Source organism: Phialemonium atrogriseum (assembly GCF_030411735.1).
Source record: "Phialemonium atrogriseum strain 8032-3 unplaced genomic scaffold QBC33scaffold_31, whole genome shotgun sequence".
NCBI classification, from domain to species: Eukaryota; Fungi; Ascomycota; class Sordariomycetes; order Cephalothecales; family Cephalothecaceae; genus Phialemonium; species Phialemonium atrogriseum.
In genome coordinates this window covers 186672-212041 of record NW_026848168.1, presented here as the reverse complement: position 1 = coordinate 212041, position 25370 = coordinate 186672, and the positions used below count along the sequence as shown (strand labels likewise).

The 25370-nt window shown below is 56.9% G+C and overlaps 9 protein-coding genes across 9 annotated transcripts; 5 read left to right on the top strand and 4 right to left on the bottom strand.

The window, feature by feature from the left end:
• Positions 1-1093: 1093 nt before the first annotated feature.
• QBC33DRAFT_598354 (putative alpha/beta hydrolase) lies at positions 1094-2440 on the top strand (the record flags this gene model as incomplete). The annotated part of the gene is made up of 1 exon (XM_060431967.1): positions 1094-2440. The coding sequence occupies one exon, from the start codon at positions 1094-1096 to the stop codon at positions 2438-2440; it is 1347 nt and encodes a 448-aa protein (XP_060279697.1).
• A 271-nt stretch (positions 2441-2711) lies between these two features.
• QBC33DRAFT_245704 (uncharacterized protein) lies at positions 2712-3878 on the top strand. Its single transcript, XM_060422948.1, has 3 exons — positions 2712-3257; positions 3338-3499; positions 3636-3878. The coding sequence occupies exons 1-3, from the start codon at positions 3090-3092 to the stop codon at positions 3801-3803; spliced, it is 498 nt and encodes a 165-aa protein (XP_060279696.1). The 5' UTR covers positions 2712-3089; the 3' UTR covers positions 3804-3878.
• Positions 3879-4919: 1041 nt separating this feature from the next.
• Positions 4920-5728, top strand: QBC33DRAFT_549821 (uncharacterized protein). The gene has a single exon (XM_060429000.1). It carries the CDS (start codon positions 5047-5049, stop codon positions 5452-5454), a length of 408 nt encoding a protein of 135 aa, XP_060279695.1. The 5' UTR covers positions 4920-5046; the 3' UTR covers positions 5455-5728.
• Positions 5697-7565, bottom strand: QBC33DRAFT_549819 (uncharacterized protein). Its single transcript, XM_060428999.1, has 2 exons — positions 7141-7565; positions 5697-7057 (listed from the first exon to the last, which is right to left on the bottom strand). Exons 1-2 carry the CDS (start codon positions 7427-7429, stop codon positions 5844-5846), a joined length of 1503 nt encoding a protein of 500 aa, XP_060279694.1. The 5' UTR covers positions 7430-7565; the 3' UTR covers positions 5697-5843.
• Positions 7566-9286: 1721 nt separating this feature from the next.
• QBC33DRAFT_613732 (major facilitator superfamily domain-containing protein) lies at positions 9287-11920 on the top strand. The gene is made up of 3 exons (XM_060432555.1): positions 9287-9520; positions 9613-9617; positions 9791-11920. Exons 1-3 carry the CDS (start codon positions 9442-9444, stop codon positions 11528-11530), a joined length of 1824 nt encoding a protein of 607 aa, XP_060279693.1. The 5' UTR covers positions 9287-9441; the 3' UTR covers positions 11531-11920.
• On the bottom strand, positions 11889-14860 carry QBC33DRAFT_549813 (uncharacterized protein). Its single transcript, XM_060428998.1, has 4 exons — positions 14142-14860; positions 12860-14067; positions 12347-12760; positions 11889-12288 (listed from the first exon to the last, which is right to left on the bottom strand). Exons 1-4 carry the CDS (start codon positions 14673-14675, stop codon positions 12282-12284), a joined length of 2163 nt encoding a protein of 720 aa, XP_060279692.1. The 5' UTR covers positions 14676-14860; the 3' UTR covers positions 11889-12281.
• Positions 14861-15183: 323 nt separating this feature from the next.
• On the bottom strand, positions 15184-17799 carry QBC33DRAFT_245657 (uncharacterized protein). The gene is made up of 2 exons (XM_060422947.1): positions 17329-17799; positions 15184-17261 (listed from the first exon to the last, which is right to left on the bottom strand). Exons 1-2 carry the CDS (start codon positions 17472-17474, stop codon positions 15467-15469), a joined length of 1941 nt encoding a protein of 646 aa, XP_060279691.1. The 5' UTR covers positions 17475-17799; the 3' UTR covers positions 15184-15466.
• Positions 17800-19287: 1488 nt separating this feature from the next.
• QBC33DRAFT_459361 (uncharacterized protein) lies at positions 19288-20071 on the top strand (the record flags this gene model as incomplete). Its single annotated transcript, XM_060424924.1, has 2 exons — positions 19288-19695; positions 19781-20071. 2 exons carry the CDS (start codon positions 19288-19290, stop codon positions 20069-20071), a joined length of 699 nt encoding a protein of 232 aa, XP_060279690.1.
• Positions 20072-20557: 486 nt separating this feature from the next.
• On the bottom strand, positions 20558-24487 carry QBC33DRAFT_581050 (uncharacterized protein; the record flags this gene model as incomplete). The annotated part of the gene is made up of 3 exons (XM_060431240.1): positions 20558-22500; positions 22582-22665; positions 22717-24487. The coding sequence occupies 3 exons, from the start codon at positions 24485-24487 to the stop codon at positions 20558-20560; spliced, it is 3798 nt and encodes a 1265-aa protein (XP_060279689.1).
• Positions 24488-25370: the final 883 nt, after the last annotated feature.

The window sequence follows — 25370 nt, the reverse complement described above, 5'->3', positions numbered from 1 at the left end:
GTCTGGTTTGGGGGCTGACGCTATCACCAAAGAGGCGTCGCCATGCCAGACTCGGACTCAAGCATTGCTGCAGTGTCAGAGTCGACGGCGTGCCGAACTCTACCCATCTTGCGTTGCGTCATCACCAGCGCTTATTGGGTCAACTGAACTATCTTGAACTGCATGTGCGGCGTAATCCCGTCATTGTCTTTATTACACCCGACTGGGTAGGTCTGGCAACCCTCCGAGGCTCGATGTTACTAAGAGGTGCCGAAGTAAGCCTGGCCCCTGTCGACCGAGGCCCTGCATAATGCCTGTTAAGCCTCCTACCGCTATTCACATGAACCCAACTTCCGTCTTCCTTCGGGGGGGGGGGGGGGGGGGGGGTTTGGGGGGCGTATCTACGCTGTCATTGCTGACATGGTACCAACAGCATGCAGTAGTTCAGCGTCAGGGACCTATGAAAAGCTCTCTGGCATGGCGCGCCTTTGACGTGTAACTACCTACTTCAAATGGACATCTACAACTCCGTCCGAAACAGATGAGGGTTAAACTACCTTCGCCGTATCAACCTCCGAACCGCTTATCGCGTGGCTCCCCTGACTGCACACAAGCTCCAATGATCCACCATAACGAGATGAATGTGGTGTTCATGTCGCATAACCCAGGTGCCGGACAGAGTGACAGGTTGAGAAACGTCAGCATCTATCTGAATGGCAGTCTGAATGAGCTTCGGTGACTTGCCCAAAAGCAAAGGCCGAGCTTACTGTTGCTACATGCGTAGGGAGGAAGTCGCAAGCAAGCAGTAAGCTGATTGGTCTACACGACCACACGTCGTTAGTCCGATCAATGCCACCATCTAATAATTGATCGAGCCGAAGGTAAGGAGAGTGACCTTGTTCCAAGTCGGCGGCTTGCAATATGGACAAAAATGAGTGCTGCTCCCCCCCAGACTCTTTAGAGAGTTTGCCTTCTATTCGTTACGCCAGACCAGGTCTCACATTCTCCTTCTCATTCTCAACCGTTGACGACTGCAAACATACGACCTCTTTATCCTTTCACTCGTACGAATCAATTGCAAGATCACCATCTCTATCTCCAGGCCTGAAACACCATGCATACCTTCTTCAAATCCGCCTTCTTCAACTTCGAGTATCTCCGGCTGCTCGCCATGGCCCCTTCCGAGGGCGCCGAGATCGGTGAAGCCCTCGAAGCCGCGGGGAAGATCAAGGACCTCGACCCGGAGAGCTGGTATGCGGCCTTCCTGGAGCAGGGGAAGAACGCCGAGGACATTGCCAAGGAGGCAGAGCGGTCAGGGGACCGTGTGAGCGCCAGGCGGGCCTACCTCCGGGCGTCCAACTACATCCGCGCGGCGCAGTTCATGCTCAACGAGGGCGCCATCGGCGACGACGCCCGCGTCCTGCCCGCCATCGAGCGCGCCATCGCCGACTTCCGCAAGGGGGTCCAGTACCGCGACGGCCAGACCTTCTTCCTCGACATCCCCTACGAGAACGGCCTGAGGATCCCCGGTTACCTCTACCTGCCGCACGACTCGAAGCGCATCCCGGGTTCCAAGATCCCGATCCTGATCAACTCGGGCGGCGGCGACTCGACACAGGAGGAGATCTATTTTGTCAACCCCGCCTTCGGGCCCGAGGTCGGCTACGCCGTTCTTACGTTCGAGGGGCCCGGGCAGGGGATCGTGCTCCGGCGCGACAAGCTGCCGATGCGTCCGGACTGGGAGGCCGTGACGGGGAGGGTGCTCGACCACCTCTTCGACTTTGCCTCCTTCCACCCGGAGCTGGATCTGGACCTGTCGCGCATCGCCGTCACGGGGGCCAGCATGGGCGGCTACTTCGCGCTGCGGGCGGCCGCCGACCCCCGAATCACGGCGTGCCTGTGTATCGACAGCTTCTACAGCCTCGAGGCCTTCGCTTCGGGCCGCATGCCCGCGCCGCTCTGGAAGGGGTTCGCGTCGGGCTGGCTGAGCGACGGCGTCTTCAACCTCATCCTGCGCACGCTGCAGCGGCTCAACTTCCAGGCCCGGTGGGAGTTCAACCACCTCAAGTGGGTGACGGGCGAGAAGACCGAGGCCGGCATTGTGCGCCGCATCCGCGACTTCACCCTGCTCAACCCCGACGGCTCCGAGTACCTGGCCAACGTCAAGTGTCCCACCTTGGTCACGGGCGCCGGCGCCAGCTGGTATTTTGACCCCTCTGCGACGACCGACAAGATCTACAAGTCCCTTACCAGCTTGGAGGACGGCAAGGAGAAGGAGGTGTGGATAGCGACCTCCATTGCTACGGGTGGCCTCCAGGCCAAGATCGGTGCTTTCCAGTACTCTGCCCAGAGGACCTTCTCCTGGTTGGACAAGGTCTGGGGTATTAAGAGGGCGCCCCTGAATGTTAGCAGTGATAATAACGGGGTCAACGGTTCTGCGTTGACGAATGGGAAAAGATAATTATGTGCTAATTAGTTATTCTATGGTACTCTGTTGCGATAATGAAGACAGGGTGTTTTTTTTTTTTTGCGTTTCCCGGCATGCGAATTGTGAAAATGAGTATCTAATTATTTACGTATCATTACGAACAACTTGACTTCGCCATATGCTACAGGCCATTCCTGGTCACTGTTACTATAGATGTGACTTGGACGTCGATCACTAATACAGGGTCTACCAAATAAAGCCAAGCGTACTCCGTAAGCAGTCGGCTCAGCTTGTATGTACACCATCGGCACGGAATACCATCGCTGTCGGCGTTCGCCCTTTTTGCCAAGACTCCGAACTACCACTCTCTCTTACATTCCCCCGGATGACAGTGCAGTCGGCATCGGACAACACCTCTCACTTGACACACTTCAGGCTGAGTTATCCTCCTCGAATCAGCATACGTAACACGCCCGGACAAAAGATTCCAGTCTGGAAGCTAATTATATGTATTATGTGTTGTACACGTATCACGCCAGGCTAGCACGGAATACATCAGCTTGAAGAAACCAACCATCTCCCCCTAGGATACCCATGGTTTGATTTTGACCTCGTCAGAGAATCCCTCAGTTGTATCCCACCCACACTTACCGTCGACACTCTCATCCCACCTGACAGTGCCATGGCCGACCACGAGGACATCAAGACACAGCGCTTGCTGCGTATGACGCTATCGCACTACAAGAACGAGGAATGCAGCGAGGAGGAGATGCACCGTTTCGCAACCGAAGACCATGCCGTCCACGCCGCCAAGATCCACGCGAGGCACGGAATGGAGGCTTACGCGATTGTGAGGAGCCCCCGCCCCCCAATTATCCAGACATGCTCGGGGGTCACAACGACCCATTGTGCTTACAGGCTCATCTCCAGGTCTTCACTCCCGCCAGCTTTCGCAAGGCATCCCGCGAGCTGAACGCCCAGCTCGGCGACAAATGGGTCATCCGTGACTATGACCTCCAGGTCGAGTTCTATTTCCGCGACATGTCTATCCTGCCGGGCCTGGCCGCGGATCCAGACTTCCAGGCCATGCAGGTCAGTGTTCAAGCCGTGTGTCTCGTGGCCCGGCGGTTGTGAGACTTCAAATTCTACTGAAGACTCATCCCTGTCTACTCTGGAAGGGCCGCTGGGTAACTATCGAGTTTCCTGCTAACTTTCAACCACCCAAAAGGCTATGGAGGGGCCAATCGTCAGTAGACTCCACGTTGAGCAGAGCATCGGATGGGTCGAGACATACATCAAGGATGGCAAGATTGTCAACGTGGACGAGAACGGGAAACCAACCTATCCCAAGTTCAGTGCCCTGAGCGTTGCTCCTAACAAGCCTCCTCCGGCTTGACATGTGCGGGTTCGCAGAGAGTCTACGTGTGGACTTGGACATGCGCTATAAATGGGAAAACACCGACAAAAAGGGCCATTCACAAGAACTCAAGTGGCTTAGAAATCCTAGTTTGGTAATTGTGCAACTTGATTAGTCTCCAATGGTCATCGGGTGTGTGTTCCCTAGCGAAGCCGTGAAGCTGTGAAGCCTCCGTTTTAGAAACTTGACATGATCCCGAATGGCATCGGGTGGGTAACGACCGTTTTACCCCGACTTGGTCATAGTAGCATACGTCATGTTGACTTCCCTTGTCCATTGTGATGCCAGAGATATCCGGCAAGTTCAAGCCGATGTGGCCTGTCCTGACTCGGCCAATGCACGTCGGACGATCTACAATAGGTACATGCTAATCAATTAATCAATCCAGGATTTGTCAGATCTCGGCGGGAGATCAGCCAACCATGTGACCCTAACAACAGGGCAGGCCGGCACCGAACCGAACGTCTTACAACATCAAATGCCGGCGCCGAACCTCTCGATGCAGGAGCACCGCCGATGCATCAATTCCTCGGCCAACGTACGAGTTAGCTAATCAACCACAAATTTGCCTGAGGCGGGGCATCAGAAACAGATGATCAACCATCACCGTAATTACGAACCTCAGCGAACACCACTGAAAGACAACCCAACATCCGATGACTAGTTATCTTGACTGCCGATAATGCCTAATGAACCGTTAACGAAGGCACCATGGTGGAGACAAATTTGTGGTTCGATGGATTTGAAATCACCTCGAGAGTCATACATGTTCCATCCGCTGAGCAGTTTAAATCACACAAGCAGCCCCTTTTTTGCGAAATCTCGATGGGATAATAGATCTTCTACAGACACCCACATTCTATCAGGCAGCCTCTTACCGGCCAGGACAGACCCCGATCAAACCCCTCACTCAGTGATCATTTCTCCTTCCTCTTCTTTTTTTCCCGAAACCAACAGAGCCGCGGGGGATAAGTGAAAACACGCAAACACCGCATCCCATAACAACACTCACAACCACAGCCCTCGCATCAAAACCATAGCCATGACCCCCCCACCCCCCGCAATAGCCCTAGCACTCCTCCGCCTCGCCCCCGTCGCCCTCTCCTCCGCCTCCCTAACCTTCGCCTGGGCGACCCACCTCTTCATCCGCGGCTTCGGCCCGGACTCGATCCCCCGCCGCGGCGGCGGCGACCCCTCCACCGCGGCCATCGCCGCCGCCGGCATGGCCGCCATGCCTTACTGGATGAAGCACGTCCGCGACAGCAGCCTGTGGATCATCTTCGCCACCTACGTGCCCAACACCCTCCTCGGCCTCGCCAACGCGTACGGGTACGGCAGCCTCCTCGGTGGGGGAAGGGGGGCAGGTTCTTCGGCGCCGGGCTATTACTCCTCCTGGGCGTACCTCCTCGGCGGCATCTTCAGCCTCGCCCACTTCCCGCTCACCTTCCGGATGCGCATGGTCGCGCTGAACCTGCAGCTGGCAAACGACAGGGAGCCCACCGCGAAAAGGGAGGTCGCGATCAAGGAATTCCTGCGGACAAACTTGCTCCGGAGCCTCGGGTCGAGCTTGACGTCTGTGGTGTCTTTTCTCGTGGCGGCGACGCTGTGGGCGGCGGAGGGGGTGCAGTGATGGCTGTTGAGTGGCCACTGGTTGTCGAGGGGATACTCGGACGGCCAAAATACAACATGGTGGCGGGTGATGGGGTGGGAGGGAATGAATGGGGACGCATAATAGCAATATTGGTGAAGATCGTGACGGTTGGTTAGCATGACAGAACGGGCCGAAAGGCGTCGAAAAGACTCGATTTTCGGGCTATCGGGGAGCCTATTTAAAACTGAGTTTGATGCTCGTCAGAGGAGCCAGGTTCCCTATTCCGTACGTAGTGTGCACTTTCTGTTTTCCCCCCCCCCCCCAATTGAAAGGCTTTAATGAGCAGACGGAGGTGGCACAAGACGGTAGATGGTCACTTATTGTTAGAGCCACCCCGCGTGCAAAAGAGACCAGGCAATCCCCTATCGTCACGACAGTTTGGACTGCATGATTGTCTTCTTGAGGTTATCAACCAGCTTCAGGGTCACGGCTTCTCGGGTGCGGATGGCCCGTAGAGCGAGATCGGGCACAATGACAAGCGACACGCCCCCAAAGCACTCAAAGTTGCCTCGATAGCCCAGCGTGTCCTTGGGGGAAGCCATCTCGCTAACAAGGTCGCGTGAGCGTGTCAACATGGCCTCCATGAGGTTGACGAGGAAGAGAGATTGGGTCTCCGACTTTGAGGAAAGATTGAAAGAGCCGATTGTCAAGCCAGGCATCTGGAACGGGTATTTAATGGACGAGTCGCCTTGCTTCCGTGCTAGACAGGCCTGCATCTGTCGGAATATCCTGTCGTATGTCTCGAGTAGGCGAAGGTAGTTGGAGAAGACCAGAAGTTCTGAGGCCGGGTCCAGAGTCAAGATCGAGGCGTCAGATTTGTCACGCGGCGTGTAATTGTTGTCCACGGGAGGCGGCGGTAGCCTCGAGCAGATCTGACTGAGAGTGTCGATGAATAGCTGCGAGACGTGGAATGTCTCATCTATGCCAAATATCTGCTCTTGCTCCGATTGCACGCTGCCTTCTGGCCCGACCTCGGGAATCGAGTTCAAGTGCTGCATCATACGGATGTTGAGGTCTGATAGCTTGCTGAGCCAAACGGCGAGGTCGGAATGATCAGGAGGATTACGGTCACGTGGTGAATCGGCCATGGCTTGATCCAGTGTGTCAGGTTGGGTGGGCCGAGTAGGTCTGTTGGTGGCGGACGTGGATGCCGGTGCTGTCGTCGAACTCGGCAGTGTTGAGCGGTTGGAAGATGATGATGCCGAGTCGCCGGATGCATGTGCGCCCAACAGCGACGAAGAAACCGGAGAAGGAGATACTCCGGTTCCATCGGCTGAGTGTGAGTGTGAGTGTGAATGTGAATTTGAATGTGTAATAACGCCATTGATCTGGGCTAGATCGAGATCAAGATCCATTCCTACTCCCATGATGGATGACAAAAATGACGGGTCGAGGGGAATAGAGAAGTCAGACAGTCCCGAGGACATGTTGGAGGCGTTGGCGTCATCGAGATTCCTGTGCCAGGGGAAAGTGTCTGCGTCTGGTTGGAGATCGCTGGAGCCGTGGCCATCAAAAATGGGCCCCTGGTCGGTCGACGGGCGCGATGCTGTTGGCATCTGTTGGGATTGAGGCTGCTCTGACCCTGTAAATGGTTGGCGTGTTAGTATGGATTGACTACCTACCTAAGGTAGGTACTTGGGGAGGGGGTAGTATGGGGATACTCGCATTGAGTTGGTCCCTGCGTCACATTCCCAGTTCCAGCGCTGTCCCACTCGGCTGCCGAGTTTGATGCTGTTGGTGCTTGTGTCTGGCGTCGCGATCTTGTTGGAGGGCTCGAGACACACTCGACTAGCGCGCGGAGACAGCGGCGGCATGCCTCGCCGTCATTGTCCCGTACACATTTCAGCTTGAACCCGTGACATCGGTCGCAGGCACGCCTCATCTGGCTTTGCCTCGACGGGTGAACGTGGATCATCATCATGCTGGCTGCGGGGTCGAAGATATCTGGCGCCATGTGCTTTACTGAGACGAATTGGTGGATTCCGGTGCTCGCCAGTCATCGACACAGCTTCTATCCATGGAGGTGCGTATTCAATCCATCTGGGGTGATGTTGAAGTTTGACTGAGGTGTTGCTGAAGGACAAACAATCGATCCAAAACCTTTGGCGGCGGGCGACCAACGCCGCGGCCAGCAGCCCCACATTTAGTGGGCAGCTGGTGCTTACATCAGTGCCCATGTACTGTACCTAGGTAGGTTGTACTGTACATGTACGGATGTACGTACTTGTACATCAACGAAAATTAAACCCACCATGCAGCTACGATACAGAACGATACCATCTAGAAAGATCATTGCAGAGCCAATTGGGAGCGCGAAAATGACAAGGTGAGTCTGCCGAGCAGTCAAAATGCCATGTCTCTCTTTAAACGGTACCCAAGGTACAGTACATGCATGCAAGTGGTGGGGCAAATGTAATTAAGACCTCCAGAACCCCCAAAGCTTAATTGCTAGCCTAATCGTGGCCGCGCCCATTTCCAACAAGAAGCCTGCATTAGGCGCAGCTAGCTGTTGCTTGGCTGCATCCAGAGGCGTAAATTCCCCCCATCAAGGTCCCGCCTCAATGATGGGATTTCGGAGAGTCCTCTGCACTGCAGATCCGATCACGACATACCTATGTACGTGCCATACACATAGCTAACATGTCCATCCTGCGCCAAGACCGTGATGAGGTCTGATCTGCTCAGTGGTCAGTGGCCAGCGTTACGTGGCGGTTCTGAATATCTGAACCGCTGAATCGCATCTTAGACTAGATCTTCGGCGTTGTACACGCACTTGCAGCTGACATGCCAATGCGACCCCGACGTCGCCATCCAGGCGATAATCATGACAGCCCCGAGTAAGCAGCTCTGAACCTCTCGTTAAGCCACAACTATCGCTCGTTCTAAACCACATATGCGCTCGGTCTGCGCTCAGTCTGCGCTGTTCTCAAGATCTGCACCGCGGAAGCCGGTTTTGGATATTCTTCGCGACAATATGTGCACAAGGAGGGTATCTTCAAGTCAAAACCATCAGCGCGGCGTAATATCATGGAGTAAGCAAGCATGAGATCATCGTGGCTGAGGTGGTCAGCTTACCCCTGCGTGGCGTACCCTTGAAATGGGTGGAGGCGTCCAGGTTCCTCGGTCCGGCCCGGACCCACAGTTCGTGGGGCTAGATACAGGTATCAGATCAAGAGCCGAGGCTATGTACTCCGCTCCTGGTTATCAACGAGTGTGACCAGTAGGTACGATGAGTTGGGAGAGAGAATCCATGGATTGTTCCAGTGATTCCATTTTCATAGCGACATGGCAACAATTCCTGATCAATCCAGCTTGGGCGTTTAGACATCTGGGATGGTGGCCCTTTAGCAAGCAGCAAGCCACAAGCCGCGAACGACCCGTCTCTCCCCTCTCTCTTCTCCTTCTCTCCAGCACGCCGCCATCCTTCACCCTTCCTTCCCCATTGCATGCATACCTAGTTCCGTTTTCTCGCGGGTGTGTTCTCACTCCCCCTGCTATTTTCTTGCATCGCCGGCAGCAACTATTAGGAACATTCGCAGATACAAAAGTCCCTTGAGACGTAGAAGATTGCCTGAATCGCCTCATTATATTGATGAAAGGTGTGCGCATAATACGATGCAGTCGTGAGGCGCTCGCTAGATCTGATCCTTCCCGTCCGTTTGGGGGGTGTGGTGGTGAGGGGACGTCTTGAGAGCTTATATAATCCACTCGGATTTGTGTTCGGTAGGGCCCGTGCACGTTCGGCGATTTACCGAAAAGGAAATCGACTTCGGCGGATCCGAGTAAGGTGGGGCCATCGGCGGCCGAACCACCGGAAAGGGTAATGACACTGCAGGTCCGACATGTAAAGTCAACCACACAATAGTAGGTGTGGAAGTTGATGCAATGGCATTGAGCCCACGATGATAAATCCAAAATCTCCATGCCATCCCTTTGACACGGTGGGGGAGGGGAGGTGCAAAGTGGATGACAGTAGAGTTCATCCCGAAGGCGGTGGGAGGGTTCGAGGGCATCAATGATACGTACCTAGCCCCGAAGTACCTAGGTAGGTACCTCATCAGTCACTCGGCGCGGCTGACAAAGCTTGGTTTGTTGACTGACGGGTTATCAAAGTCTTGCGTCTACCTATCTACCCAGGCCAGGTAGGTCACTGCCATTCTCGAATCTCCATCACCTCATCTACCTTCCCACTCCTTCCATTTTTTTCTCCCCTCAAGTCAAGCCACCCATCCACACCTCGCCGTCGTTTAGCCAGCTGCACCCCACGGTGTCATCACTTACACGTAAACATCCACACCACCACCCTGCCGAAAAGACCAGTCCAATGTCTGATTCGGCAGAGGCTCGGCCCCCAGCCAATCCCCAGAAGGATGCTGCTGCTGAAGAGAAGCAGCTGAATGTGCCAGCCAAGAAGGGCCGCCGCTTCTGGGCCATTTTCCCTGCCCTGATGCTCACCTCGATGCTGGCCGCCGTCGAGTCCACCGTCACCTCGACTGCGCTCCCCTTCATCGTCCACGAGCTCGACGCTGGCGACCTCTACATCTGGTTCGTGAACGCCTACTTCCTGACCAGCGCCGCCTTCCTCCCCCTCACAGGCCAGCTATCCGACATCTTTGGTCGACGATGGGTCTTCATCAGCGTCGTCGCCATCTTCACCCTCGGCAGCGGAATATCGGGCGGCGCCACGAGCACCATGATGTTGGTCGTCGGCCGGGCAGTCCAGGGCATCGGAGGAGGCGGCATCAACCTCTTCATCGAGCTGGTCATCAGCGACCTGGTCCCCCTGCGGGAGAGGGGCTACTACATCAGCCTCCTCTTCGCCGTCTTCACCCTGGGGACAGCTATTGGGCCCTTCGTCGGCGGGATACTCGTTGAGCGCTCCTCGTGGCGCTGGGTGTTCTACATCAACCTGCCCATCGGCGGCGCCTCCCTCGTGCTCCTCATTCTCTTCCTCCGCGTCAACTACGACCGCTCCACCTCGCTGCAGACACGACTGAAGCGCATCGACTACGTCGGCAACGCCATCCTGATCGGGGCCGTGACGTCGGTGCTCATCGCCCTCTCGTGGGCGGGCACCCGCTATCCCTGGTCCGACTTCCACATCCTCGTCCCGCTGATCCTGGGCATCGCGGGCCTCGTGCTCTTCCACGTCTACGAGATGGCCCCCTGGGTCGTGCAGCCGACGCTTCCCGAGCAGATCTTCAAGAAGCGCACCCCGGCCGCGGCCCTCGTCATCGCCTTCATCAACTTCATGCTCCTCTTCTGGGCCATCTACTTCCTCCCCGTCTACTTCCAGGCCGTCCTCGGCGCCAGCAGCACCCAGTCGGGCGTCTGGCTCCTGCCCACCGTGCTAGTCGAGGTGCCCCTCAGCGTCGTCGGCGGCATCATCGTCAGCAAGACGGGCCGCTACCGACCTCTGCACTTCATCGCCTTCGCCTTCATGCTCCTCGGCTTCGGGCTCTTCGCCCGCTTCGACCGCCACACCTCGACGGCCGAGTGGGTTGTGGTGCAGATCATCCCAGCCATCGGCGTCGGCTTCATGATGTCGACCAACCTCCCCGCCGTCCAGGCCGACCTGCCCGAGAGGGACGTCGCCGCCGCCACGGCCGCCTTCGCCTTCATGCGCGCCTACGGCTCCATCTGGGGCGTCGCCATCCCCGCCGCCATCTTCAACGCCCGTTTCGCCGCCGAGGCCCACCGCATCGCTGACGACTCGGTCCGGGGCCTGCTCAGCAACGGCCGCGCCTACAGCTTCGTCACGGCCAAGCTGCTCGACGGCTTCGCCCCCGCCACGCGTGACCAGGTCGTCGAGGTCTTCACCCTCGCACTCAGGACGACGTGGCTCGTCAGCATCGCCTTCTCCGCCCTCGCCTTCCTGCTCGTTTTCGTCGAGAAGGAGATCGTACTGCGCACCGAGCTCGAGACCGAGTTTGGTCTGCAGCAGGACGACAAGAAGAAGCCCGATGTCGAGGATGGGGCCAACAAGAGGAAAACGGCCGAGAACGGCGAGCTGGTCGGCAAGCGCGAGAAGCCCGTGAGCGGCGAGTCCGAGTGAGGGGGCTCTTGCCGATCGGCAAGCTGCCCGGACAGGGACTTGGGGACTCGAAAAGATATTGATTTGCCCCCATAGAACGGACGGTGCACTTGGCCCCGCCCCACATAGAGAGATGGGGGGCCTTGGTTGTAATAGTAGGACGGGACATGGTTGAATCTGAACATCCGCTCTGGAAGTAATTACGGTGCCAGGAGTACACGGGAAAGATTTGTACTGTACCATTAATGACCGATGCTCGAAGGCATGCCATAACCTGGCAATTATTTCCCATGAGACCCCAGGGTGCGCTTGGAATCACCGAAATATCGGCAACGGAGGGCAGCAGAAGGGTAATCTGCGTATAATGTTCATAAAAAATGCCAGACGGATGCACGAGTCTGTGTGTTTAGGGCAAAAATTTATCTTTTTGGCGTCCGAATCGGATCTACCCGGTATCCTTCTACCAGCTAACTACCAGTCAAGCACGTACCTCCCTTTTAGATAAACGACATCAGGCTCCTTGAGCTGTTCGACAAGCAATGATTGGGGGCGCGGCCGTGGCAATAGCTCGACAAGCTGCCAACAATACGAATCCAGCCATCACGCGGATGTATGGGATGACCAAGCCAGAGAGGGAACCCCCCTGAAATTGCCAGCATCCTTTTCTCCGTACGATGGAACGGGGAACTCTCCCCCCAAATCGCAATCCCCGAGTCTCCACGACCGGGGGCCTGTTTGACACTACCCATGACCAACAGCCGAAGGGACAGATTTACATCCTGTTCACGCGAGTTAATTACTTAGCCCATACAGCCTGCGAACCGGGGGTGAACATACCTATCGACAGGACTGAGTCCCAGCAGGCGCATGCCGTTGGACAAGACCGTCCGCGCAGCGTCGTACAGGGCCATGCGGGCCTTCATCACCTCCCGCTCGCTACCCACTATCCTGAGATGGTCGTAGCTCCCGCTCAGCGCGTGCGTCATCTTGAAGAGGTAGGTCAGGACGTTGGTCGGCTCCAGCGTCCGGAACAGGTTCTGGACGACGTCGGGCCACTGCGCGATCAGGCGGACGACGTTGACGGCGTGCTGCTCCGTCAGGAGGGACAGGTCTGCCGACGCCAGGTCTTCCTTGGTGAGACCGGCGCGTCGCTCGATGGAGCAGACGCGAGCGTGGGCGTACTGCAGATACGGTCCGGTGTCGCCCTCGAAGGAGGTCATGGCATCCATATTGAAGGTGTAGTTGTTGATCCTAGATGGTGGTCAGCGTCATGTCACTGAGGCATGGTAGAGAGGAGAGGATATATGGTAGTGGGGGTGGGGGTAGATATATGGTCCTGTCTTGTCATACCTCTTGCCCGACATATCTTGGGCCATAACACTGCTGATACCGAGGATGTCCGAAGTGCTGATAGGATCCGCGACCTGGGAGTATTTGTCTTCGTTCTTCTTCATGACCTCGTGCATCTTGTCGGCAACATCCCGGAGGATATCATCCAAGAACTTGACGGTGCCCCTCCGGGTACTCATTCCGAGCACGAGCCCGAAGTTGACATGCTGGCACTTGTCGGCAATGTCCTTGTGGCCCAGGAGCTCGATGATCTTGAAGAGCTGCTTCAAGTGCAGGTCTTGCGCAGAGGCAACGACATAGATCATCTGATCGAACTTGTACTTCTCGTACCGGCCCAAAAGCTCACTGATATCCCTGGTGAGGTAGAGCGCCGTGCCGTCCTTCTTCCTCACGATCGGGCGTTCGAGACGCTTACCCTCCTTTCCGGGCAGCAATTCGGCAAAGTTGACAATCACGGCGCCCTGGTCAACGGTCGTGATCTTCTTCTCGGCCATCTCCTGGGCCGTCTTCTCCATCGCCTCCTCCGTGACCTGGCTTTCGCCGCTGTACTCGTCGAAATGGATATTCAGGCGAGCGTAGGTTTCCTTGTACCGAACAATGCTGAGATCCCGGAACCGTCTCCACTGGGCCAGAGCGGTCTCGTCGCGATCCGTCATCTTCTTGAAGTACTGGCGCGCCTGCTCGTCGAGAGTGTTGGCCTCCAACTCGGTGACGTCCTTGCCTTCGGCTTTCTGGGCTTCGATGGCCTCCTTCTCGGCCGTCATATCCTTGTTGATCTTGACGTAGAGCTCGTAGAGATGGTTGATGGGGTCCTTCTTGAGCGCTTCCTCGTCGCCGTACTTCTCGAAACCAAGCGCGAGAAGACCGTATTGCTTCCCCCAGTCACCGAGGTAGTTGATCCGGACGACATCCCACCCAGCGCTGGCGTAAATGTTCGCGAGGAATCCACCAATGATGGTGCTTCGCAGATGGCCGGCGTGGAAGGGCTTGGCGATATTTGGCGAGGAGAACTCGACCACTATCCTCTTCTTTCCCTTGCTGGGGTCTGACGGGTCTCTCATGCCCAGGTACTTATTGCAGCCATACTCGGGTCCTAGTTGTTGGATCTGGGGGATAATAGACTGGGCGAGAGGCACCCGCTTGCAGAAGAAGCCGATAAAGTAGTTCGTGACGGTGGGCTTATCGAAAAGAGGGTCTTCTTCGGGAAACTGGTAGAAGGACGGTCAGAAAATACAGCCGCAAACGTACGGTTCGGGGGGGGGGGCTTTGGGCCATATCGTACATTGTCGACCCATTCCTTCGCCAGCTCGTCGGGCTTCTTACCCTTGACACGAAGAGACGGAGCAGCGAGGACGAAATCTCCCTTCTCCAGGCCCGAGGCCCACTGTAGATTGGGATAGATTATTTTGTGGTCGACACCGGTTATCTTGTGGAGGACATTGGTGAGATGCGCCCGGTAGAAGTCGAGAGGGTTGACATCAGGATGGCAGTTGGGGTACGTTGTCGCAATCTCAGTCAGAGACAGGTCTTTGACGTATTTCGACAGCTGTTCAATGCCAGCGTTTGAAGCCATGGTTCTGTACGTGCGAGCAGCTGGTCGCAAACAGTTTTGTTTATTGGCAGGTTCACGCGACACAGAGAGGTCGAACAGCTTGGTGGTGTGGATGGCGGGGTTGTTTCTGTTGAAGTGGGGAAGCCGGGGGGCAAGAAGAATCGTGGTTGACAGAAACCGGTGCGCGTTCACGGAGCGGGGTCGAAACGAAATTGGGAGACGAAGAGAAGACGATCCAAAAGAGAGCGACGAACAGACTGTCATGGAGAAGTCCGCCGGATTGGAGGGTGTTGAATATTGGGCTTGGGACACAAGCCTGGAGTCCCAATTGCTTGACTATGACTCAAATTTTTGTTGCGGAGGGTGTGATTAGGTAGTTTCTGACTAACGATGACGGTCAAACGGTAAAAGAAGGCGACCCAAAAAAAAAAAAAAAAAAAAAAAAAAAAGGAGTGAGTCGAAGCACGTGCCTCGTTACCTGTCGCGGGCCTCTACACGTGTACTGTTGGGCTCCCCCTATGCTATTTGCACATAAAGAGGGCTTGGCCAGTAGACATAGGGCAAAAAAGGTTCAACTCATGAACTTAATTCTGTTAACCGAACTCTGCATCAAAACAGGGAAGCTCTTGGGCCTTGTCGGGTACCTACTTTCCCTCCCGTCCATCCCGTCCCCGTCAGTATCGAGACCGGAACTAGGACGATATTTTATCCGCTTCACCTAGGTGATAGCCCAGGCGCGGTCGGCGCCGTGACACCTCACCGAGCTTTGTACGTGTTCACCATAACACCAAAACAAGAACGAGGCAATTTGGGATATGGACAACTTGAGAGGGAATAAATACATCACATATATACAAAACTCGAGGATTTTCCCTTCCCTTAATTATGTCCAAAGAATCTCATATCCCTCGTTCCCGAACACGGGCCAGTTGTTCCCACTGCCCATGAAGCCAGAAGACTCCTCAAAACTTCCCCCCGATTTGGTATCACATAATCGACGACTTGTCCATATAGGACGGCTAATACAAAAGAATATCCCCCAGGCAAGAATCCCATCAGAAGCAGTACTCCTCCACATGTAGGTGGATACCCTGCGCACCGGTACCCTTGTGTACCGCCCTCTCGTCCGACAGCGACGCCACGCAGTTGCGCACCCTCGCGGCGAGCGACTTGCCCCCGCACGCGATGACCGACGTCTCGCCACCCGTCGCTTCCACGGGTCCCCGGATGAAGGACTCGATGTCGGGCCGCGTATCCAGGTGGACGACGTGCGAGTCCGTGCTGCAGCTGCTGAGCCGCCGAGCCGGGGACTGCTGCGCCGCCGCGTTCTCGATGTCGTCGACCCCGGCTGTCTTGTTCACTACCTTGGGCACTCCGGCCACTCCGGCCACCTCGGCCACCTCGGGGACCTCGGTCGCCTTCTCCGTGGCCTCCTTGCCAATGGCGGCGCTGCTGCTGTTGCCCGATGATCCCGCCGACACCATCGTCCGCGTGTTTGTGTCTCCTCCGGGCAGGCTGGCGCCGCGGGTGACAGCGATGTGCACCGAGAGCTCGATGCCAACGTTCTTGGCCTTCTCTATGAGCTCGTGCAGGCGCCTGATGTAGAAGTCTATCTCGTCTCCCTGCTTCGCCGCGAGGAGGAAGTCGATCCGCTTGGTGCATATGGTCCGCTTGGCCTGGAGCACGCTTTCGAGGATGGGTAGCGTGAATGACGCCCCGGTTGAGGCGGAGATAAGGATGAGGGTCTCGTAGATGTCCCACTTCGGGGCGAGGCCGTAGGGTCCCGATACGAATACCGTGACCGCCTCCTTCCGGCCAGCAGCCTCTGCTTTTGCCGCGAAATTGTGGAGGCGTCGAGAGAAGCCATCGTGCTTGCGAACGACCAGCTGGATGCTGTTGCAGATGCACGTCTCGGGAAGCTGATGTGCGCAGGCGATGGTGTACGGGTGGGTCTCCAACAGTCCGACCTTGGGCATCCAGAGATACAGGTGCTGTCCGGCTCGCCACCTAAAGTGTACATCCTTGACGGTAACCACCGTGATCGAATCTCCGACAGACCGTAATTGCGCATGATGCCCAATCCTCTGGCCCCCGTTGCAGCGCGACATGTTCGGCCTGAACTTGACATTCTGCCACACCAGCAAAATGATCCGGTACACTCGGTCGAAGCAAAGCGCGGCAATAGCAAGCCAGACGTTATAGCGAGCGTATTCGGGGATGTGTACGTAGACGAGCCAGAGGAAGATGACGGCGCTGACGATATGCTGCAGCACGAACACCTCGTAGGCCATGCTTCGGATGGGCACAAACGAAGATACGAGCGTCCAGAGAAGAACGCCCCACGCGCCGAGGCCGTACTTGATCATGGGCATCATCTCAACCATGTCGTCGAACATGTCAGCTATCGCATACTCGGTATAGAAATGCCAGCCGTGGACTGATGCTGTGACGAAGATGGTGCGCGCCACCCAGCGATGGAACCAGTTCAAGCGCTCGTAACTCGTCCCAGCGAAGAGCCCGAGGATGCTCGCTCTGGAGGAAAGAAGATACAGCACAGGGACCTGCATGATGGTGACCCAGGCGTTGCGGAAGCCGATGCGCTCCCAGAAGTTGAAGTCGTGAATCACGGCCCCCTTGGTCATCATATAGATGATGATAGCCCAGTAGATGAGCAGGACGATGACGCGCCCCGCGGGCGGAGGCGTCAACCACGTGAACCACCGCACGCCGATGTGGAATTGCGGATAGCCAACCTCGCGACCGATGGCGGTCAGCGTCGCCCAAGCCTTGAGGAGGCCATTGCTGGGTCTCGTTGGGAACTCGACCGAGTTGGCCGCACGTCTTCGTAACCTAGAGATTCACAGTGTCAGATCACATCCGGGGTCAGTGTCTCCTTATTCGGCGCGGGATGACCCACCTCGTCCGTGCCTTGTAGAGGTTGACAAGTTGCAGAACCGCCAGGAGGCCGAGAACTCCGATGATGATGTACCAGAAGTCGAGGGCTAGTGCCTTGTTCGTCGTCTGGAACATATTCGCCCCCGCGGTCATGTCCATCCCCTGCATCTTGAATGCGCTTGCGACCTGGCCGGTCACGGGGGAAGTTCGAAAGCGGGTATCCTGCCGCCGGAGCAAGTGCGGAGCAGCGTGCGGATCAGAGCCAGAGAGAGAGGGCAATGAGGCCGTAAGTCTCGTAGAGATCGATCGAGATAATCCCTCCCTTAACAGCCTGTCGCTGTCGGATTCATGTGTGTACTGCCACAAGGATATCGAAGACGCTCATCGAGTCATTGCAAGCAAAACACCAGCGGGCCACTCGGCACATAAAAGGAAGAAAGAAAGGCTTGGCCAGTTGACTGTGTTCCGAGAAACCGAGGATTAGATATTGGGCTGCAAACAAGATTGTTGTTGGACTGTGACGCAAGGAATTGATGGGCGAGGCGTGCTATGGATGACCAAAAGCACTGCCGGCAGTGGCCAAAGCGTGTTGGTCTGCGATGTCGACCTTGCTCTCTGCCTTTATCCACCACAAATGTGTCGTATCCGGGGGGGTCACTTGGGCAGTGGGTAAAGCGGTAACGAAGAATGGGCAATTTGGAAATAGCGTAACAATATGGGAATAGCGTGGAGGGCGTAGAGGGCACTGTTGTGGAGGTTTGGCGGTCCCAAAGATTCGTTCACGCCTTTATTAAGTTACCCTAACGGCCAGCCCGAACTTCATTTATCCTTAATGAATGACGGGATCAACGGAGAACGGTTTTTTGTAGTATTGAGCAGGTTTCGACAGCACAACAGGCTTGCCCTGAAATCACTGTGCTTTCCATCCATATGCATCCATAATGTAATCCACAGTCCGTACACTGCGCAGTAGGTTATTGAACAGGGTCCATCCAGCCAAGAGCTGGGTGGTGGGGGACAAGACAAGAGGGGAGGGGTTGTCGCTTGCGGTTCGGGCGCTAGGACGCCACAACTTGCTCAAATGCTCTCAAATCCATCAAAGCTTCTGCAGGGAAAAACCAGCTCAATTGCCCGATTGGGGAAGGCGTCGAGGTAAGACGGGGATCAAGAGCGAATAGTGTCGCACCATGCCCCACATTGCCATGCTTTTTTTATCGACGCTACCTAGGTACCCTTTCCCATCCCGCCGCGTCCGTCTTCAGGCCCCTCCCCTCTTCTATGGTTTGTTGACACTTGAGCATGTTTGCGCTCTCCACCAGTTTCTCGATGGCGCACTTTCCCGGTGCGTCAGGAATGAGCTCGCGGCTCATGCAGAGCTAATTGAAAGTGATCTGATGTGAGACGGATAGGGACCCGAGACAGGCAGCTTGGGCTTCGTCTCCGGATCCCTGGGTCTCCCCTTTCCTACCTTAGTAGTGTAGGTCGTCTTATCAATTTGCTCGTGTCTCGTGTAAGGTGTGTGATGCTAGTGAAACGGTGAAAGGAAACCCGAGAACGCCTGGCGCTCCTGCGTCATCGAGTCCAAAGTCCAAGCTTTACATAGAGGTATATCAAGCTGGTGCCGAATCCCGCCCTGCCGTCCCATTCAGCGTCTCTTGTTCCCTCAACTTTCTACTTCCAGGCACTGCATCCTTTCGCCGCAATCTTCCCCACACAGGTACCAATCTGCCCGGCTTGGCGGCAAAACTAGGTTGCACTAAATCTGACAAGGCTCACAAGCCACCGCGCCACGCAAAGATACCGTACCTGCCGGAGCGGACCTACCCCTGTTCACTTCCACCTTGCTCTCCAGAAGTATAGATTGCTAGCATTCCCACCTCTCCGCGACAAATCTACCTCGGCCAATTGACCCGAACCTGCGTCATAAAGCGAAAAGCAACAGTGAAAGAACGAGAAAACAAACAAACAAACCCAAGAAAACATGGCGACCTTCCGATCCCTCGCATCCGCGACCCTCCTCCTCGCCTCTGCCGCGAACGCGCACTTCACCCTGACGGTGCCCCCGTCGTTCGGCTTCGACGAGGACAAGGAGGCCTCGGCGCCCTGCGGCGGCTTCACGCCCTCGTTTGACGACAAGAGCAAGGTCAGCGACTTCCACGTCGGCGGCAACGCCATCGGCGTCAAGAGCGGCCACGCCCAGACCAACTGGCTCTTCCGCGCCACCCTCGAGTCGGCCGACACCAAGAACTGGACCCAGCTCTTCCCCATCGTCCAGCAGAGCGGCCTCGGCCTCTTCTGCGAGCCCTCCGTCGTCGCCCCCGAGGCCTGGGCCGGCAAGCAGGGCATCGTCAGCGTCGTGGCCAACGCCCCAGACGGGATCCTGTACCAGGTAAATAACAGCAATACTCATACCCGTGTGTGAAATGACACCACCCGGACAACAGCTGACCCAACACCCTCCCCCCCTCAAACAGTGCGCCGCAGTAAACTTCGTCTCCGGCACAGGCGCCAGCGCCGGCGACGCCTGCAAGAATGGCACCGCCTCCATCTCCTTCGTCTCCGATCCGGACCTCTCCGGGCTCGTCTCGGGCGGCAGCGGCAGCAGCAGCGGCGGCAGCGGCTCGCCCAACGCGACCGGCTCCTCGGGAACCGGCACCTCGACCACCCCGTCCGCCACCCCGTCGAGCACCAAGAACGCCGCAGCCGGCGTTGCCGCCCCGGCGTCGCTCGCCCTCGTCGGCCTGCTGGGCTTCGCCATGCTGTGATGCGGTTGTGCGCTGGTGTTTGCGGGGCTAATTTGAGGTTTGGCAGTGCCGTTCCGCCTAGGTAGAGAACTTTGGGTTGAGCGTCTGATTATGTATCCTCTGTTTTTGCATTGTATGTAATGTATGATATCCCACGCATCGAAATAGAAGTGTGGTGTTGCCATATCTCACAGTCTCTTGTGTTGAGTCAATCGACCAACTTTGACCTGACTGACCCTCCCTGCGCTTGGTTGGCTCTGCCCAGTTTCCGGAATTGCTTCTCTCGGCTCCGAGTTTGACCGTGGGAAAGAAGCGAAACGACAACGATGACTGGGACGCGGATCTCGAATCATGACATGTACTGTACTGTACGTCTCGCTATTTGAGGTGCATACTCCACCCGGCCACCCAAGCTATCCCCAAACACCCGCAATGACCCCGCTATCATCACGATATTGATACAACCTAACGCTAGGCCACACCTCTCTCCCAGCCTCACTTATCTCCTCAAACCGGTACTCTCTCCCCATGGAGCTCCTCCTTTCCTGAAATCTGCAACTTGCCAATCTCATCGGCGACATCAGCAACTTGCATCTCCACGCCCTCATCATCCAATTCCTCGCCAACACCCCCGCCACCCATCTCCGAGGCAGGCACCTCGCGCCGCTGCCGTCGCCGATGCTTCCGCGCCTGCCGCAAGCCTCCAGGCCCGCCACCGAACACGGCCTCCAAGCTCTGCGGGTCCGACCCGTCGTTGCGTAACACCCAGCCCTGCACCGACCCGTCGTCCGCTTCCTCACCGAGGTCCGTTAACCCGCCGACGGACCGGCTGTCGTACAGGGCAGGTCCGGTGACGACGACCTCGCCGCCGGGCAGGCGGATCTCGCCCGCATCCAGCGTCTCGGCGATGTCCTTGAGCAGCACTTCCATGGGGCACATGTAGGCCACGCGTTTGCGCTCGCTCCACGCGAGGACGTGCCCGCACACGTGGCCATGCTCGCGGTCCACGATCCAGGCGCCGCTGTCGCCGGGGACGCCCATCGGGAGCGGCCGCTGGTGTTCGCCGCTTCTTGCGCCTCTCGTGGATGACGGCCTCGGCGCCGATGGCGTGCCGCTGATCTGGTACGTGTGGCTTGCCGACTGGCGCCCGTATATCTTGACAGAGCTGAGGGTCTGGAGGACGACGCCCGTCTGCAGCCCACTTGTCCTAGCCATGCACTGCACCTCGAGCCCTGGGAGGGCCGACGCTGGGGCTACTGCCGTGGGATGAAGGGTAGGCTCGCCGGGGGAGACGGCCGATTGCTTTCTTTGGCCTTTCGACGCACCATGCGGCCGCGACTTCACGCGGGGGATCGAGTTGTCGGCGGGCAGCCGGTCGTCGTGGAATTCGAAGAGGGCCCAGTCCACTTCGTGGATGAGTCCGTCGTCACACCGCCGTCGAATCCCGCTCGAGGCATAGACTTTGCCCAAGCTGTAGGTATCCAGGTGATCTTCGTCTTGGGTCTCTGGTGAAGGATAGAAGCCTTCCTCGACGTCGTCCAGGGCGGGCTGCGTCACCATATACCCGGCCTCGCAGCCCGGTGAGACGCCCGGGATGTCGCCAGGCTCCCTGAACTGGTCCTCTTCCTCTCCGAACTCGCCATAATCTGATGACTCGCTTGTGAATGCCGACTCGGTATACGAGCCGGAATCGGAATCAGAATCGGAATCCGAGAACTCGCACGCAAAGTCCTCCTCCTCCTCGGCGCCGCTGTTCTCGGCCTCGGAATCGGTGGTCTGGTACTGCTGGGCATACCAGGCTGCCAGGTCTAGCACTTCGCTTTGCTGCCTCGCCATGCTCCGAGGCAAGCCCCTGGTCTCATCCATGTCTTCATCTTGGTCCGGGTCGTCTAGCATGTGATGGACCGTCATTCCGTACGGCTTGTCGTCCACCATGATGACCCCCCCAAAGCTGACGGGCGGCAGGTGTCGGTCCCCGATCCATGCTCCGATGCTGGCTCCGTTGCGTGGCCGCTCCTGGAAATCCGGATTGGCCGCCACGGTCTCGTCTGCGTCTCCACCGTCGTCGGCACCTCCCCTGGCCATGCTTCTTCGACCCACAGCGCAGTTCCTCGAGCGCCGGACCTGCCCCTTGCACACTTTCAGCCCAAACCCCGTGCTTCCGTCAAACAGAACGCCAAGCTTCTGCTTAAGTATGGCCCGGACCTTATTCACGGAGTTGCAAATGACGATGACGGTAGGTTGGGTCTTCAGCGGGGACTCGCCGACGGACTCGAGGGAAATCTCAACCGTCTCGGGGTGCTTGCGGTAGAAATGGCTGAGGGCCATGTTGATCTGTGGCATGATAAATGTGTTCCACTGATCAATGACTTCTGGCCGAAAGCGGACCTGAGGGTAGAGACGCATCTTGGGGGACGGTTTTTTAGGAGTTGGTTCTGCCGCTTCGCGAACTGTGTGTGATTTGACGAATTAGCCAGCCCGAAATACCTATGCAATCATGCGTGCGCACACAGACACACACACCCGCACACACACCCGGGGTGTCTTACCGTCGCTTCTCTTTTGCGTCCCGACGGGCTGCTGCTGGGCAGGGCTGCTTGACGTGGTGGTGCTGTCTTTCCCCCGTTCCAATTTTCCGGCGGCAGGGGCGTTTGTTGCGCTGGCACCAAGGGGCTTCTCGGACTTGCTAGCTTTCGACGGCCCATCTGCTTTGGAAGAGCCAGCTGCCGTCATAGTAGTCAACCACGACATTTGAGATCTGGCCTCGCCGAGGTCGTCGCTCAGCCGCTCCTCGAGGTTGCTGACACCGTCCAGGATACAGCACGCCTCCAGATATCGGCTGGCCCTGAGCTGCGCTCGAGCAATGACTTGTTCACCCCCAATATGACCCTCCATCTCTTGATCCACTGCATTCCAGCATGTCTGCACCGCCTTCGTGTAGAGGGTGCCGCACCGGATGGCGAGTTGTTCGAGGACAGATTCGGGAACCGTGAGCGATGCGGGATTGGGGGCGAGGTCTTCGAGCTTCGTCCACAGCCCGATCGAGAGAAGCAGCATGGCGAGACCGTGGAGGTCGAAGGCCTGCGACTCGGAATTGACTGCGAGCGGGGACCGGATTGTTGCTCGGGGGTCGAGGGGATGCTTGTATAGGGAGAAGGGGCCTGTGGGGGGAAGAGAATTCGCATCCGAGAAAAGGTCGAAGGATGATAGGAGAGGTCTCCGTATGTCCACCTCTCCAGTAGTCAGCCCGCTCACGCCAGGATCTGTACCAACTGCGTTGCAAAAGGAGATGTTCTCGTCAGTGAGATCACCATGGGTAATGCCCCGGGCATGCATGTCAAAAACAGTATTCGCCAAGTTGGAGGCCAGGCGGAACTTGGCCTCTAGTTTCGGCTCAAAGTCCGGACGCGCAAGGAGATCGGCGAGAGAGCAGAGATTGTAGAGCGGATTTTGGGTCAGATGCTCGAATGACACCGGGTTGAATGTCGTAGGGAACTGATAGACCAGGCCGAGGCGCGAATGCTCCATGTCTTCGAAGTAACCCAGGAGCTGGGGAAGGCCGCTCCACGACCCAGGTGACCGCTGTGGTTCTCTCTGTAATCCGGCCGACATCTTCTCGAAGCGAGTCATTGGGGGCATGACGCCGGTCATGGAGTAAATGGGGTCGAAGGCTGCGAACTCCAGGAGGAGGGGCGAGTGTTGCTGGCGGTTAGCCGAACCACTGGTTAGCTCCGAATAGGCCTGCCTGCTCATGAAGACGATTTCTCTCGAGCGTTCGTCCCGAGCGACCTCGGTCATGGGCTCCGCCTGCATGTCGCGCAAGTTGGTCAAGGTTTGAGGGTCGATCAACTGCGGCGTTTGCATCCTGGAGGATTCAAAGGGGCGAAGATCTTCGGCCGAGGTCGTTTTGAAGAGCCGCTGGCGTGCGACTTCGGACGACTGAGCATACGATGACCTCGTCCGCGACAAGTCGTACAGCGTGTCGATGGAGGTGGTCAGGTCCCGGACGAGATCCTCAAAACGCCCCTTATCCCAGACAACCAAGGGAAACTTCTGGTCTCGAGACTTCTCCGACTCGTAGCCCTTCTCGCTCCCCGCCAGCTTCCGAGAACTGTGCCACAGGGGCTCGGCCTCAGCAAGAATGTCCTTAATGGTTGACATGATACTACCCACAACCTCACTCAGGCCGGCCTTGGAGAGGGACGAGTCGATCAAGATCTCGGCCGACTGGCTGGGGTCCGACCACTCAAGGCCCCAGCTGACGAGCCGGTCCTTCTGGATTCGCAGCTTTCTGTGGAGGGCCTTGATCTCTGGGTCTTCGGCATTCTGAACCGGCTCTTTGACGAAGTCTGAGGACTTCTTGGTGTCGTTATAGAGCCTGCTGAGTCGTCTCTGGAAGGGCAGCTGAAAGCCACCCATGGGGATGAAGGAATCCATGCTGGGCAAACCAAAGGCGAGGCCAGAGAATCAAGTTATCTGAACTGAGACTTCCCCACGCTGACACCAGTGTCCTGGGTATCCTGTCCGCCTCCCGTTTCCCACGGGGATGGCGATTCCAGAACCGACGAAAAGAGATTCTGCTGGGAAGAAGTCAAGGGCGATACTGTCGGTTTCGCAAGTCTCCAGAGGCGAGTAGCGCAGCGAGTCGTAACAAGTGCGCAACTCAGATCAACACACGCGATGGGGGGCAGAGAGACGCCAGAGATGCCCAATGATGGATGGCAGAGGTTCAATGCCCAAGATGGAACAAGCGGAGGCAGAAGGCATGGAAGGTAAGAGACGGCAGGAAATGAAAAATGGAAGGAGCAAGGAAGGAATGAGGAAGAGATCCACCCCCCAGGAGCGGCTCCCTTGGTCGTCCAGAGAAGCCATCGCAAACCATCCGTGCGACCAGCGTTATTTCGGTGCCTATCACCAAGCCATTGCTCCACTTGCAATGTATTGGCTCGGTTAACGATCGAAATGCTGTTGCCTGATTCTTGGGGAGCTCCACTGGATGGACGGCCATTTTTTTTACACAAGGCCGCCGTTTCGAATTTCAGCCACAAGTGCCCCGCAGGAGGCGCCCGCAAAACGGCAAAAATGAAAGGTCCTGGCAGGAATCGAACCTGCGTCGCTTGGATCAGAGCCAAGAGTGATAACCCCTACACTACAGGACCCGTTTCTGGTTGACGATAATAATTACGTAATATCAATAACTGTGACAAAAGCAGGAAAAAGGTAAAAAAAGAAAGGTAAAAAAGGAAGGTCCTGGCAGGAATCGAACCTGCGTCGCTTGGATCAGAGCCAAGAGTGATAACCCCTACACTACAGGACCTGT

Coding starts and splice junctions, on each gene's coding strand:
- QBC33DRAFT_245704 (XM_060422948.1), top strand. CDS start 3,090: ATGGCCGACCACGAGGACATCAAGACACAGCGCTTGCTGCGTATGACG. Junction 3,258..3,337: donor GAATGGAGGCTTACGCGATT/GTGAGGAGCCCC, acceptor GCTCATCTCCAG/GTCTTCACTCCCGCCAGCTT. Junction 3,500..3,635: donor CAGACTTCCAGGCCATGCAG/GTCAGTGTTCAA, acceptor ACCACCCAAAAG/GCTATGGAGGGGCCAATCGT.
- QBC33DRAFT_245657 (XM_060422947.1), bottom strand. CDS start 17,474: ATGCAGGGGATGGACATGACCGCGGGGGCGAATATGTTCCAGACGACG. Junction 17,262..17,328: donor CTCTACAAGGCACGGACGAG/GTGGGTCATCCC, acceptor GTGAATCTCTAG/GTTACGAAGACGTGCGGCCA.
- QBC33DRAFT_549821 (XM_060429000.1), top strand. CDS start 5,047: ATGGCCGCCATGCCTTACTGGATGAAGCACGTCCGCGACAGCAGCCTG.
- QBC33DRAFT_549813 (XM_060428998.1), bottom strand. CDS start 14,675: ATGACAGTCTGTTCGTCGCTCTCTTTTGGATCGTCTTCTCTTCGTCTC. Junction 14,068..14,141: donor CGAAGGAATGGGTCGACAAT/GTACGATATGGC, acceptor TCCTTCTACCAG/TTTCCCGAAGAAGACCCTCT. Junction 12,761..12,859: donor CAAGATATGTCGGGCAAGAG/GTATGACAAGAC, acceptor ACCACCATCTAG/GATCAACAACTACACCTTCA.
- QBC33DRAFT_613732 (XM_060432555.1), top strand. CDS start 9,442: ATGACAGTAGAGTTCATCCCGAAGGCGGTGGGAGGGTTCGAGGGCATC.
- QBC33DRAFT_549819 (XM_060428999.1), bottom strand. CDS start 7,429: ATGGCGCCAGATATCTTCGACCCCGCAGCCAGCATGATGATGATCCAC. Junction 7,058..7,140: donor GACGCAGGGACCAACTCAAT/GCGAGTATCCCC, acceptor AACCATTTACAG/GGTCAGAGCAGCCTCAATCC.